Here is a 15,882-nt window from a genome sequence, read left to right on the forward strand (position 1 = left end):
TCTTCCTCAACCTCTGCCCCCCCCCCCCCCCCCCCAATAAAATTACCCTACACTTTTGAGGCTACTTTATGGATTCAAACAATGATTTTTAACACCCGTGCATCCAAATATAAATATCGTTCTCTAATACAGAGAGAGACGCTATAACTTACACAGGGCCTCTGCTTAATGCAGGCTATTAAGAGGAACCCAGAAGTACTAACCACAACTGAGTTAGACCAGGACTTGAAACAAAAAGACTAAATTCCCTAGTCCTTTCCATACACTTCTAGCTCTTCAAGACATGCAAGCATATGGAAAAAGTGACATTATTAGTAAACAAAAAAAAGTTTGATGTCTTTCTTATTTTTTTAAATGCTTTTCATATTAATACCGATCACAGTCACGCTTGGGGTTCTTAGGCACTTCTGGAAAACAGGCCATTTCCATTAAGTGCCTAAACAGGAAATTATCAGGTTAACTTTAAGCATTCAGATTTGAACCGAGCCCTCTGAACTTCCAGCTGAAGTAACTTACAACCAGCATTCTGCTGTACACGTGCTGTCCTACTGCGCAGCATTCGCCGCACCACTGTTACGCAGATTACGGTGATATTGCAAACACTGCCCAGGGAAGAAGGACCTAGGTTGGAGCCATGGCTTTACCCCTGGTGTTCCTGGTGAGCGAGAACACGAGCAGCTCCTCTGCTTTCTGTGTGCGCCTTGGACCTAGTTTCCTCCTAGGGCTTTGCACAGCGCATTGTCCCTAGGCGTGACAATAGAACTGAGCTCAAAGACTCCGTCTGGACTTCCTACAGCATCTAATTTGGGTTTCAATCCATGATGTGTTTATTTAGTGTAAGTAATTCAGGGTTTAATTCAATTGATATATATTAAGCATGTTTTCCGTCACACTCAAAATCTCCCTTCCTGTCAACAGGAAAATGTCAGGAGATTTTCAAGAATCGAATAACAATGCGCCGCACTTGTTAGAAAGGAATTTGAAACAAAAATGAGGGTCTTTTTAATGCAAATCACATCCAAGATGAGTCAGTGAAATTCCAGTATTAGAAAATAACTAAAAACAGGAAAAAGGAAACAGGCAAACAATAAGTGTTTCAAGCACTTTGCCTTCTCGTCAAGCCATTACTGAAGAATTTTGTTGTTCCTTTAGAAAATCGGTGTTTAAATTATGACAGAAAGTCTGTGGACTCGAAGAGTTCTATAGAATAACTTAATATCAAAATCCCTCAGCTGTTCTCAGAAGGAGAACTACTGAAGACGACAAAATGCTGGCAGTAAAATCAGAGAATTCATGCTGGGAGACCCAAACTTGGATGGTTTGCCTTCAAAGACCTCTTCTTACACCTTTTTGAGTCAAAATAGCTGTTCTCATGCTTTTCTCAATCCCACTGGTGTTTTAAGGAATCACACTATTGGAGGGTTAAAACCATTTTATGAAAGTCTTTTTGAACCACAGACCATTACGTCCTTGGCTTACACACAGTCCTAACATTCACGTTGTCTAGACTGCCTCAAACACAGCTTCACCTCCCTTAGCAACACCCTTCACAGCTTTGGATCTCTCAGAGAATTAAAACTGGAAAGGACCTTCACAGTTTAATGAGAATAAGCATCATCACCATAATTCTGAGCACTGCAGCATTTTGAGGGACTTCTCTCAAAGAAATCCTGTAGCCTACTTTTTTTTTTTCTCCTGAGAGTTCACTTGACTTCAGTTTGGTTGAAAACTACCTCAAAGCACTGCATTATAAAAATACAGATTTTTGCTTACCAGATTTCATAGGAGATATTTATGGGGAAAGGAAAACAAATTCAAAACCTAAGAATCCTAAGATAATATGTTCCACTTCATGCACTCTTCTCCTAAGGAGAGGATACTGTGATAAGGGAAGTGCACAATGTCCTGATGCTGCCTTGGTTTCTGAGCACAGTGTCTGTCAATTTTTACAGTGAAGCACAAAGTAAAATAACTTAAGGGCAAAGCAATTCCAAAATGCTCTTCTTAGAGATACTTTATATTTAAAATCTGAGCAGTTGACCAGTTTTGGCCTGTGTATTAAAGGATTTCATATATTTTTTTCCAACACAAGAACTCAGTTGCTATTAATTTCTCATACAAAGTACATTGGAAGAAGTCTAATTAATTCACCAATTACTGAACCATCTCACTTCCATGTTTTATAGATGAATCTCTCTGCTGATGTCATACATAACTTCTGGATCTTACCTTTGAAGTCTAAAGAATATAGGTTGTTACTCAGGAAAACACTTCAGAATACGTTTTTTCTCTAATGCAAGATGAATGTTTTTCAGAACAAAGTGAGAGTTACGATCCTCATTTTCAGTGTGCAAAAGGTAAACATTTGGTGTTACCATGTGGAACCACGTAAATTCACGGTCGTCTGTATACTAATATGTCTGGCAATTCCATATTTATCCCACACACCACCTTTCCAGTAAACTAGGAATCTCTTTATTTCTCTGAACAAATCAAACCTCACAAATTACTACAGAACTGAAAAATCTTTTACTGGTCAATTTTGCAATGGATTTTGTGATATTTGGTGGTTTGTTTTTTAATTTTCAGTACTTATTTTCCCATCAAAGATGGAATCAGTAGTGCACATGGTGGCTACTATTTACTTGTGTGTTCAAAGTCTGCATCCTGACCATTATACTTAAAATGCTGTGTTACAGTATAACACTGTACTTCCAACTGCTGGAAACTATGAAGAAAAAACAGAAAAAGTTGGGATGCAGTGGTGTGTTAGCAGTGGAGCAACTTGCACAGTATCTGTCACAATATACCACAAATCTCACCATTGCCATAACTTCTGATCATTAATAAACTCAATTCTAACTGAAATTTCATCTACTTGGGTCCAGCGAACTATTTTCTTGAACATTGTTCTAAACAAACACAGCCCTCTCAAGAGAGAACTCTGGCAGAGCTCAAATAACAAACTCCTCCACTTAATAAATTCATTTGCTTGATGAGTTAATGTCTACAGGACAGGATAAAAGGAGACATTATTTTTCATTTTTATGTACTGCTGATTTAATTTATTGTGACAAAGTAGTGGGAAAAACCTGCATCCACCCCTATTTCTCCATTTACACTCAATTTTTGGTGTAAAAGTCTTCTTCTCACCTGTCTGTCCCAGTTAGTGATCTAGGCTGTATCTAGAGTCACATCTAGAGGGAGATTTATCCGAGTTACTGTATGATGGGACGGACTTCCCGAGATGCCAATCTTTCACTGAGACCAAAGGAGCTAAGGCAACTGCCATACCATGTAATCAACTTTCAGGCAGCTAAATTTAGATGAGATGAATTCTACAATAAGCTTTCTATGAGTTACAAGACTGAGAATATGAATTTGTCATTCCTACATATCCTTGAAAAAGTTCTACGCAACCTTTTGCTTTATTTATCAGGGGTTGCTATTATGACTGGAGAGCAGAGGCAGTAACAATTTTTACTGTTTGGATTATTTCACTTATGTAGTTCTGCAAGCATTGGCATTTATTTAAATTACTGTAAGTGGGGGAAAGGCTTTCTTTGCTTACAGATCATAACATATTCCCTGTCTTTTTATTGCTGTTGCATTTTAATTGACTGTTTAAAACGTGAAGAAAATATATTCTAGGAATGAGCTCCCAAACCCGTGTATACATTTACTAAATACATTTTTGAAAATATGCTAAAGTTTTTTAAAAGTCAAGGAGACAAAAGGTATGACTGAAATAAAGCCCTTGTCTTAATCTAGACAACACGAGCTAAAAAATATTGACAAAATGATAGTAAGTTCTTGTTTAATACAAAAGAACTAATTGCTTTTCCTATTAAAGATAAGGATTTTTACTTTGAAATGAGGGGAAAAACAGGTCAGCATCATCATACTGAAAAGATACTACACATTAAAAAAAAAGGCAAATTATGGGTCTTGAAAGTTTAGGACTTTTAATAATTTAGTACCTGTGGAATCCAGGCCATGTAACAGGGGAGAACAGATGACACGCTGGGAGAATCATGCAGATTTTCTGAAAGTCGATTTCCATCAAAACTGCAGCCTTCCAGTTGTAAGCCACTGATCTGCCATGGAAATATAAAATATTCAAACATACATAACAGGCTTGAAATGTCAGTAATGATTACACTGGGCTTTAATAAATGATGATCCTTTTTACTGTGACCAGATTTTTTAATAAAAGGAAACAAATTATTGTAATGTTCTGTGTGAGAGTAGGAAACATGATTTAAAAGCCAGATCTGGATCACTCTTCAGCATGAACTTCCTCTGACTTGGATGCACGTTCTTTGAAACGTTAGAGGAAAATACCTGTAAATGTCATCACTTATGAAACTGCCATTGCCTGGCATTAGATTAATGGCAATGTGACAGCAACAGCCAAGTGCACAATCACTGCAGTGTCGAGGAGCAGAGAAGAGCAATCACTGAAATAAGCATGGATTCCTGCTAGGCAGTCTGAGCCTTCAAAGAACGGAATGCACAATTACACAGCTTCTGCAGAGGCAAACGAAACAGAGTGAAATAATACGAGAGAAAATTTTACTTAACTTATCTCAAGATTTTATAAGTGAACTATTGCTTGGAAAAATTAAACAAGAGTCCTATTGCTTCTATAAGTAACTGCAATACTTTATATGTAACATGTTTTAAATGCTTTCTTTTATCTAGTAAGTACTTCCAGCCTCTGAACTAAGCATTCTCTTTTTTTCTTCACTGAAATCCTGCATAAATTAATGACTGGTATCTATTCCGGATTTCTTCCAAATAAAATTTTCAGTATCTGCTGATTTTTTTTTCCCCAGTACCAGTAAAAATAATAATACTAGTCAGTTAGGCCTGCTGAAGTGAGAACTTCAATGTCAGTAATAATAAAACTTAACTAAGTAAGTAATAATTTATATGCAGCTTTTCAAAAGGCTGAAGCTTAAACTGGAGCAGGTACCTAAGAGCAGCTACAATCTGAAAGTCATCTCTCTGTTATGCTGTCATACCAAAGTCCTCAGTTAAATAGCGAGGTAGGCTTTCACCAAATACGAGGTTCGCAAAGCAGTGATGGAACTAGGAAATGCAATGCTGCTGGAAACTGGATGAGTGGTCACACAACCAAAATGGAGAAAACTATCATATTCTAATAAACTTTCTCTTAAATTTTTAAAGTGTACTAGATTTTAGAAAGTGGTTAAAGTATGAAGTTACAATGAAGATCGGTATAATAGAAGATGTAATGGAAATCCTTTGCTTAGGTAATTACAGTATGCTAAAATTATTTATTTGACAAGAATAATTGAAATTAAACAGTAACACAGTGGGGGATGACTTTCTTGCTTGAAGAGCAATGCTTTCCTCCCGAGCACTGGGGTATTTTGTTAACTACTGACTGTATGCTAGCTAAGATTATGTTTTGCATTTTTAATAACTAATTATTCTTTTGATTGTAGACAGGCATAGCAGTCTTCAAAATTTGCTTCTTTAAAGCCCTATTTCTGTTCTGAGCTGAGGCTCTTCATTAGAATGTATAAGGTGCATATACACATATTCTAATGTGAAAAAAAAAGGTACAGCGGAGTACGTTTTAAAAAGCTATTAAAAAAAGCTGTGTTTCACCTTGGGCAGACAGTGACCAGGGAAGTGGCAACACTCTTTGGAGAAATCTGTGCTCTGCGCAGACTAGGACTCACAGTAAAGCCTCCAAAACCGTGGATAACCTGAACCAAAACAACCCTAAGAGGAAAGCTGGGAGCGGTATGACTTTTTCTCTAACTTTAACTTACACAGGTTATTATAACCCGGCCTTAGTGAAATGAATCCATTTTTTCAGACTTTCTATTTGGACCTACACTATCTGTCACAATATACCACAAATCTCATCACTGCCATAATTCATGATAATTAATAAACTCATACTTCTGACTACAGGCAATCACAGGGCATATTATTTGAACTTTTGGCACACTAAGTTAATTCCAAATGCCTACAATGGCTGAAGCATGATGCCATTTTTTAAGAGTGCAGGAAGACTGAGAAAGCATTTTCATCATACTGACCATAAGGAGATCTCCACCTTCTTCTCCCTATCAGAACAAATTTTAAGCTATCAAAAACTTTTAAAATTAAAGTCAAGGAAAAAAAAAAACCTCAAGGAACATGTCTGAAAAAACAGTCACTGTCAGTGTGACCAAGTTATACAAAGTATGTGTGAAACTTAGGTTTAAATTAAATGTTCATCCACATTCCTAATTGTTTCAATCTTTCAACAAAGATATTCTATAGAATAATTAAATATCCATTGATTCAGGGACTTGAACATGACTCTCCTGTATCCCAAAACAGAGTGGTCCAAGCATGTGAGTACAGAATCAAGTCTCTCAGTGGAAATAGTCACCCAAAGTGAAATAGCAACATTAGCACAAATTGAGACTGATAAATCTCAGAACAGCCTACACCATGATCTGGTTCTTGCAAAGCATGTGACAGATCCAATTTTAAACCTGCAGCCTGAATCATATGAAGAAGGAACATGCAGTATCAATAAATCAAATTTTCTGCCAGAAAGTCCTATTTACCAATTCTCCCAATTATTTTATCACAAACTTCCTGAGAGTTTGAAGATCTTACATAAAAGAGAGAGGCTTAGCAAAGAGAAACGAATACAATAATACAATCTGAGGACCTGAAAGTCACCAAGGGGGAAGAAAACAGAAGCATTGGGTATATCTGAGTTTATCTTCGAGACAAAGAATTCTATAATCAGGCAGGTTCTAAACTGAAACACAGTAATTCATAATGAAAAGCAAATTTCCAAAGGGAACAGAAAAAAGCTATTTGTGCAGACAAAAAAGTATGTCTATGCATATATACTGTTAATTAAATATCTTCAGAGATGAATACACAATAGGATGTCAAGAAACATCTTATGCTTATTTAAGTTATCTTATTCTGCACACAACTGAGATGGAAACGGATCTGCTTTTGCTTATGAACTGAATTTTAAAAAATTTCTTAGTAGCCTTATCTGCAGATAGAAGGATACCCAATGAGGAAGCAACAGCTAAGTACAAGGCTGAGATTCACAATGTCAAACTTGCAGAGACCCAGTTCACCGAGGATTGTATTTAATGGGACCATGCGCAGCCTAAGCCAGCAAAAGCAGACATTACTGTTTTGCTAACAGTTTCCACCTTGTTTTTAAAACATCCTGTTGTGATTACACTTTGTTTTTTTCTGTTTAACTCTATGTAAGATTTTCTGTTCATGTATTACACTTTCTATAAAAGAGATTTTCTTATCAGCACTGGTGCTTGTATATAAAGACGATATCATCTTTCATCAAGTACAAAACTGGTGTTCTTCATAACGGCATTGAATAAAATTAACATATTTTTTGCATAAAGTCTGGTAAATCTTAAATAACTCTTCCCTGAGCGCTGTGTTTCTATGATACCTGTTTATTTAAACTTCAAAAATGTGACAGATTTTTTAAAAAAAGCACCACCTTTACCTTCAGGCAATTGACCAAAACTACTATGGTAGGTCCATAGGAATTTCTCCTGTCAGGGGAGAAAGACAGGTATCTCCTGGAAGTTGTGTAACTCATTTCATTGACAAAATGAGTCTGGTAAACTCCAATTTCTGATTTAGAAATCTAAAGTCAGGTGAGATGAAACATGCTCTCAGCTATCTCAACAAAACATGTGTTTGAGGACTTGTCTATTCTGCTGGTTGAATTTTTTTTTTTTCCTGCTCACAATAGCTCCCCATTCTACAAGGTTAGCCTGAATTCTTGAAACTGCACATACAACATTAACTTCACTAGTATTAAAATTCATACTGCTCACATGAATTGCAATGCAAAGGATCTTCATCAATCAAGACATATTTCGGAGGACGATTTTCTCAAATCACTGACATTTTTATGCCCTAGTTAAGGTGCATGTGGTATTTAGCTTTACTGATGTGAAATTTCTCCCCAGTTCTCCATGAGCATGAGGAAGGACTCATGGAAAGGAATCTAAATATTCAACTTGGCAAAGGGCTCTAAAGCCTTTCTGTACATACAATATTCAAAGAAGCAGCGAAGATATTGGTCAATACTGACTGACACAGGTTGACTGAATATTGCTCTTACGGAGGAAAGGATAATAGTCAAATCAAGAGAGTAGCCTTGACAGGATTCTTACCTTTGGTTAAAAACAACCACTCACTCAACTGCTTCTACTAGTCCTGTGGCAGAGAATTTGCTCTTAGGCAAAATTATCTTTTTATTTTTGAATCCTCTTGGAACATATGACTAATTCTTGTAAAACAAAAGAGAATACACGTAAAGCTTTTTGCCTACATCTAACAGCGACTGCTGACAGCATATTCTAACTAACGTGACAAAAACCTGACCACATAAATTTGCACATAAGCAAGAATTATAGGCTTCAATACACCTAACCGGAATGTTGATATAAAACTCTTTCCTCTAATTACCTTTAGATTTCAAGTTGCTATTTCAATCCAGCAACTGTAAAATATTGTAATATTTTGTAGCACATGAAAATACTTACATAATTTTATTTATGCATGGAGTTCAGTTATTTGACATTGACTTCCAACATTTCTCAAAATGATAGGATGGTTTTGAAGAAGTCCCGGCTTCTAGGATCTGTAGCTGATAGTTACCCTACTGGAATGAGCGGTCCAAGATACGAAACTCAGTTTTGGCTCACTGCTATGGAGTTAGAAGTCTTGGCTGAATCTCCAGCCTAGAATATGTGATTTGCAGGCTCCAAGGTTTATCGTAACCCAGGAATATAGTTTATCCCAAGGAACCAAAGTGCCGTAAAAGCCCCTCAGTTTATCTACCTCCAGGTTCTAGACTCCCATCTGCTTCTCATTAAAGGAAGTAGGCAACCATTACTCTTATTTAAATACCAAGACTGAATAAATTTCTAAATTATATTAACTAGTTCCAACAGGAATTAATTCAACAATGTTCAAAATCTGTGTTGTATGAAGGTCAGAGTGGATGATTGCAGTTATCTTTTTTAGCCTTACAATTTATTAATATTTTAGGAATGTGAATTCTTACATGTTCTGTATTAATAATTTCAGAAGTGTCAGCAGCCAACCTAGAACCCTAGTATCTCCCACAGCCTTGTGTCTGCCTGCATTATCAGACTAGAGAAGGTTCCCTGCCACTTCCTTTCTGTCTCCTAGTCCAGCAATCTCTCTGCTTTAGCTGCACATCAGTACGTAGTCGCGTGGCGAGTGCCCTGCATTATTCACCCATGTTTCTGTAAGAATGCAGATTTAAGTGCCATGCTCTGTGCTGAGCACAGCACTTTGAGCTGTGCAGAATTATCATGGGACCAACATACCTGGTGGAAGACATAGCATAGAAAACTTATTTTGTGAATCCTCTATAAAATTCAGAATAAAACAGGGGCAAAGAGATCTGGATTCAGCCAAAGTGACAGTGCCACATGAAATGTTAAGGAGCTAAACTAAATAGTTTGAAGATTCTCTACTTTGCTGTCTAAGCAAACACTATCGACTTGCTGCAGCCCTAAGTGTTCCTTAAAAACTGACTGGGTCTTTATCATGTCAAAAGCTAGTCATGGTATTGTTTACTTTGGTTTGTTTACTTCCTCAGAAAACTCTTTTCAGCGATTCGCCAAATGCTAACACATGGCCTTACACTTCCAGTCTGGACAGCTACTTTCCGGACAACAGTTAGACATTCACTAATGGAACTGCAGCTTCAATTTTCATTTTAGAGGTGACTGAGAAGAATGGAGCAAGAGTAAGTCTAATTTTTACATTTTAAATAAGCACTGTGACTAGGGAGGGCTAAAAAGACAGCTCTTTTCCTTCTCCCATTTCTGCGTAATTTTTGCACTGTCATTTTTGTAGCTGTATACTATTAACTAGCCTTTGTAACGCAGCTACACCAATGTAGCTCAGTTTTCCAGAAAGCTTATAGACAGATGACTTGGACTATGCCAATAAGTCACCCTCGTAAAATTCTAGTAAAACATCCTAGTAGAATACCTTAACTTGGAGTTTGCCTTCCTGGATTCGCCCTTTCCATGACGCTGTAAATTTAAGGCTGTCCACTGAACAGCTCATTACTCTGCAAGGGAAACACATATACAGAAAATCTTAGAGTCATATGACAGGAAATGGAATACAACCCCAAAACTGATGCATTTTCCATGTGTACCATATTATGCTAAGTCTCACTTAGAAAAAAATATTTTTAATTTAATCTAAATTAAACAAAGTCGGCATTTAAACAAGTAACTCACAACTATTTTACTTCAGTGCAAGTAATAAAAATGAGATGACTAATGACAGAAATTGGCAGTTTGTTGGGTCTGTGTCCTAAAAATGAAAGAACAATCTTCACGCCAAAGGAGCAATGGCACATTAGCACAAATAGGCAGATTCTATTTCCCTCACCTTGCAGTCTCCTGGCGTAAGGCATTGAGAAATGTGTCTGGATGAAATAGCTCTGAAAGGTCAAGGGTGTCAGAGAGTAGTTTCTGTTTCTCTGCTTTTTCTACCCAATTCTAAATGGGGAAGAAAGAAGGAAAACAAAGAATCCTAAAGTTATTGCCTGATTTTTCAACATTTTTGGGTTAATGTGGGTTTATCATTATTATGATTAATGAAAAATGTTCATGTAAATATACTGTAACTTCAAAGATTAACTGCAATTATTTCAAACTGGAAAACAGAAAAGTTACACAATTTAAAAGTATAAAGAAAAATTATTTGTAATTTGACTCATAAATTCTAAATAAACTTCTGTTCCTTTCTTGTACCATGAAACTTCTATCAAGTTTCTAACATTTCACCTTTACTGACAGGAGAGTTTCTGCTTTCCACCAAAATTACTGTCTTTGCTTTCCTCAGTTCAGGCAAATAACTGCATTCCTTTCAAGTATGCTTTAAGAACATCTTTGGAGTAAACTTTACCTGGTAGTCACAGCCCTGACTATACTACTGTGGTATAAATGTTAAGACATTGTATATCCGACTCCGTAAGTAGCTGGAAGCCCTATGCTTCTGCACAGGAAGATTAATGTTTAAAACTGTGGCAGAAAACAATCAGACACTAAGATTCCACGTGCTTTCACAGAACAGAGAAAGACAAACCACGCTCCTTTCTGCATACCAGCTACTAGAAGATTATGAAATTCCACTGTATTACAAAGTCACTGAATAAAAAATCTTGGAAGCTACAGTCTCAATACACAATGCACCTGCCAGACATCCGTATCTTGTTTTAAAAGTACTTGAGCTGCTGACAGACAAATAATTTCATAGAAGCATCTTGGAGGTGACAAAATCATACAAGTAACTCTCACTCTGTGAATTTTGTCAGTGTGTCAGACACATCTCCATGTTCTCACCATGTTCGAACAATTAATCCGTGATCTTTTAATCTGCCACATCACTGATTATAAGCCCTCAACCCAGATGATTAAGAACCAGTTAGGAGATTTTTGCTTTCCATTTTCATTAGCTAAACGTACATGGTTAATGACTCTTGTCTGCATGATTCTTTTAATGACTTTATATAACAATCTCTCTTACCATATAGCAGTAACTCCACATTCTGGTTAGGATGAATTTTGTAAATTGTTTTGTGTAATAAAAGTAGACACAATCATTTCAACTTCTATTTAATATAATCATTCTATTGTCATCAAATCAACTTTTAATGTAACTGCTAGAGAGAAACAGTCAGGAACACAGATGCTTATATTCTGTCCCATTAAAACACCGCTATGGGTGATACTAATTCTGAACTCACATAAATAAGTAGCACTAGGAAATACACAATAACAAAACCTCATTAGATCACAAAACCAAAACCGGTACCTTGTACTGCTTTACATAAAGCTGAAGACATAGCTCATTCACAGCTGTTCAATACATAATTTAAGATTTAAATGCAATAAAAATGATAAGAAAACATATTTTACAACACAAGTGTGAAAAATATGCTTATGCTCCTATTTGTCTTATATGACCCATGGCAGCATGTCAGTGAAGTGCTACAGTCTCAAAAGACAACATCACTCCATTAAATGGATCGTTTGTCACTAGTACATCCACTGTCACTGCCATAACGCTTGGAAGAGATCCAGTCTTGAAGGGAGAGAAGTTTAAGCTGAGATGTAGGACGTCTGAAGTGATGTTTCTCGAAAACGAGAAATCCTGTAACAGATCAGCTACAATATCTTAATCTTCCTCTCCTATCGCAATGCAATAAAAACATACACGGACTTCATTTGTCAAAGCGCTCTTGAATGGCCACGTAGTATTTCAGTCTGAATGGTCTTCTTCCATCACCTGCTCAGCAGAAAAGTGCCCCTCCTGCCAGGTCAGTCAAGATGATCTTTTTATTTGTCATCTGGACTACGGTGAGAAGACTACCAGCACCTCCAAGATGGTGTGAAATCTAGCTGCTCGTCTCCGTGTGGCTCAGGCCAATATCCGTGCTCTCCCGACTGCTCCCTCACTCCTGCCTCCCGTATGGTCTGTAACAGGTTTGCTCCAATTCAGGGTTTGTTTTTCTTCTTCAAAACAGCCAACAGGCACTAAAAGCAGCTTTCAGTGTATGAATTAACGATACATCTTTGGTTAGATATGGCAGCTATATCATCTGGGAAAAGGCATATGAAAGCTGAAATTATGTGTAACTTATTTTTAAAAATAAATTCACACTACACCAATAATTTCTGTTATACCAACAATGTGGTTTACAAGTCCAAATATCCTAGACCTCAAAAGATTTATTTTACAACACAGAATAAGTGATATATCATATAATCTTCTTTGCAACTGTTTATTTCAGTATTTCCTGAATCTTTCTTATTACAATGAAACTAGAAATTTAAGTTTGAACTGTCCATGATAGATTAATTTAGCATATGATGACTACAAATATAATATCAGCAATACTCAAAATGCTTGCAAAGCAATTCCTGGCAGGGTATTTCAGAACTTCAATTAATGTGAGGTTCTGTTTGGTATAATAAAAGGATTTAAACAATTTTTTTCCCCCAAAAAATAAACCTCTACATGTGGTCTCAGGTGGTTCAAATAATATTTTTTCAATGTATCTTAACAACCAAGAAGCATCTATTCCATTTTCAGAGAGAAGCCCTCCTTATCTTCCATAATCCCACAGCAAACTGAGCACCTCATATTGAACAGTCGAAGGAATATAGAGGCTGCCAGATTTTCACATTATCATTTATACAACTTTAGGAACCTAGAACTCCTCTACAATAATCAAGTACTTCTCCTCCACCTGTTTTAATTAATTCCAAATGTATTCTCTTCTAATGTGTTTTCTGTTCGTGTGGTCCCAGAAGAAAACTTTTATCGAAAGCCATATAAATCATCTCAGAAGTGATTTCATTTCTGTGCCTAGATGGAAAATTGTGTTCGGTGTTAAGTGAATATGCATAGCCAGAAAACATAGGGTACAATTCTGCTTTTCCACTAGTTTTAGAGGGATTCAAAGTTACTAGGGGGAAAAAAAGCAGGACTTTGGATAATCTGAGAGCAAATGATGGTGAGCAGCACTGCTAGGGGAGTAAGTATTCAGTTAACCAGAGTTTAGATTAGGCAAAGGTCAATCAAGCAGTTATGCTACAGTCCTGTTTTCCTCACAGTGCAGTGGCTGTTCCACGAGTGAGCTTCTCAGTGTTGGCATTCCGTAGTAAATGCCAGCAGGAGGAACTGTATTACACTCCAAGGAAATCAAATAGAGGTATTTTTTTCTGGCATTGAGCACAGAAGGGGTAATGTGTAGCTTCTTAGGAGCAACTGGCATACGGTTTGCTCCCTTGCAGTGATTTTTTTTTTTGGTATGTGAAATCCTTGAGCTATTATTCTTGAGCTAGTTATCCGTTAGTAAATGAACATGTGAATACCACAGTATTTCAGCTCTATGATAAGGTGTTGGCACATGCTATCTTTTAAATGGTAAATCACGCAAGAATTTAATTTTGAGTCTTATTTTTGTCTTAAGACAGTTTTATTTTCTTTCTTATTTCTTAAAAAATTATTTTAGAGCATGCAGACCAAAAATGCTGGTTAGTGCTTTAAATTAAATACTCCTATTTTCTTTATTTCAGTTCGACCTGCCTCAGAAACCCCTTGGTTGTTCAGGAAGTCGGAATACTAACACAATAACACAGTGTCAGAGCGTACATATTCTGAGTCCATTAGCATCGACATGCCTGCTAACGATGTGCCAGAAGCAGACATGCAGGAAGGCACAGCTGAGGGAAGCATTAGCAAATGTGATCTCATTCAGGTTACCACATTAATTTATTTTTATCAAAACAGGAACTTAACTTTCCATGAATTGCTCTTTCCTACATTTAATAAGGACACCAGAATGATGATGCTGTGTAAGAACTGTAGCATCACCTGACATGTTCATGACTGACGTCCTGTATGATCACTCAACACAGAACCCTGTTAGACAATACTCTTACGCTTCACGACTTCTAGTCTTTTCTTTCCCCGCAACTAAATACATCAGTTCCTAGGTGCTAGATTGTGTTTGCCGTTATGTAGAGTATAACCGGGTAGGGAAGTCTAAGAGCTGAACTATTTCTTGGCAGAACCAGAAACTCTGGTCTACATCCCACGAGACATGTTTGCCATTAATCATCTCCCTCACAGTCCCGTTCCTCTTCTGAAACAACGACCCCCTGGACTGCAGTCAAAATTCAGAGAAAATCTCTTGGCCATGCCTTTGTTACAGAACTCTCCTCTCTCAGCAACTCCCCTAAGTCTCAGAGAAGTATGCAATGCTTATCGAACGCACTAAACCCCCCACACAATCAGAAAAACACAAAGCCATCTAACCAGAAATTGTGTAACTCTGTGGAGTTCACTTCCCAAACTATACCACAATGAGAAGGCAAAGAAGGAAATCTATTTTTCTACAAGGAAAAAGGGAACACAGAATGGAAACAGGGGCTGATGCAGCCCCAGTCTACACAAAGGAACCCTATGATTGCACAGCCACGCCTGTGACACGGCATCTCGAAACACTGTGCTGGCTCATGCTATAGCTACTTGCACTCTATAGAACCCAACACCGCAACATGGGATTACTGCTCAGACTAGCAAATGGTTTGTCCAACCAAGCATAACTTTGTGGAGACACATATGTTAATTAAGATTTATTTTTTAATTGCTGCAATAAGCTCGATTTTATTCCTACACAGTAAAGCCAAGGCATTTCGAGTGAAGGCACCTCAAGTACAGTATATGAGCTATTTGAAGCCCACAAGCCTTTCTTTAAACCAGAATGGTAAATTTTTTATGGTGGCCAACCCCACCAGAACAGCTCATCATCCAGGCTGTAGGTCTCTTTCAGCTGTCCTGCTGCTGAAGAGCAGTAGCATGGAATGAAGCATCATTCAAACTAGTTCTCAGGAAATAACCAGAGAAACAGACATTATAGAGTAATTTGGGAAAAAAACATTGTACATTTTATTAAACACCACACTTTTCTCTAACATTATTTTTAAATGCATTTGTGGTGGTTTTTTAGATACAATTGTTTTCGTTTTTGAATTTATATTTAAAATTTCTATTTCTGATACAGAAATAATTTATTCATAACATTAAATGTTTGGCACCAATAATATCTACGACATTTTGATACCTACTGCATGAATTTTTAAACTATCCTACAGTATCATGGAATCCTGGAATAATTAGTTGCAAGACCTCCGCGCATCTTCTAGTCCAACTCCCCATCCCCAAAGGAAGGCCAGCCTAAGGCAGGTTGCTCAGGGGATTTTTGAATGATATTTT

At 37.1% G+C, this 15,882-nt stretch overlaps 1 protein-coding gene across 1 annotated transcript in view; it reads right to left on the reverse strand.

Annotated features, from left to right (window-relative positions):
• The window catches only part of LOC104501571 (cytoplasmic dynein 2 heavy chain 1-like), a gene marked incomplete at its 5' end in the record, with an annotated part of 56,450 nt that overhangs the window by 814 nt on the left and 39,754 nt on the right, over positions 1 to 15,882 (reverse strand). Inside the window, 3 exons of the mRNA XM_010145400.1 lie at positions 3,981 to 4,097; positions 10,072 to 10,153; positions 10,483 to 10,592. Coding sequence (XP_010143702.1) covers positions 3,981 to 4,097; positions 10,072 to 10,153; positions 10,483 to 10,592 — 309 coding nt within the window. The remainder of the gene's footprint in view (positions 1 to 3,980; positions 4,098 to 10,071; positions 10,154 to 10,482; positions 10,593 to 15,882) is intronic.

Source organism: Buceros rhinoceros, unplaced genomic scaffold (genome assembly GCF_000710305.1).
Source record: "Buceros rhinoceros silvestris isolate BGI_N320 unplaced genomic scaffold, ASM71030v1 scaffold11951, whole genome shotgun sequence".
In the NCBI taxonomy this organism is placed as follows: domain Eukaryota; kingdom Metazoa; phylum Chordata; class Aves; order Bucerotiformes; family Bucerotidae; genus Buceros; species Buceros rhinoceros.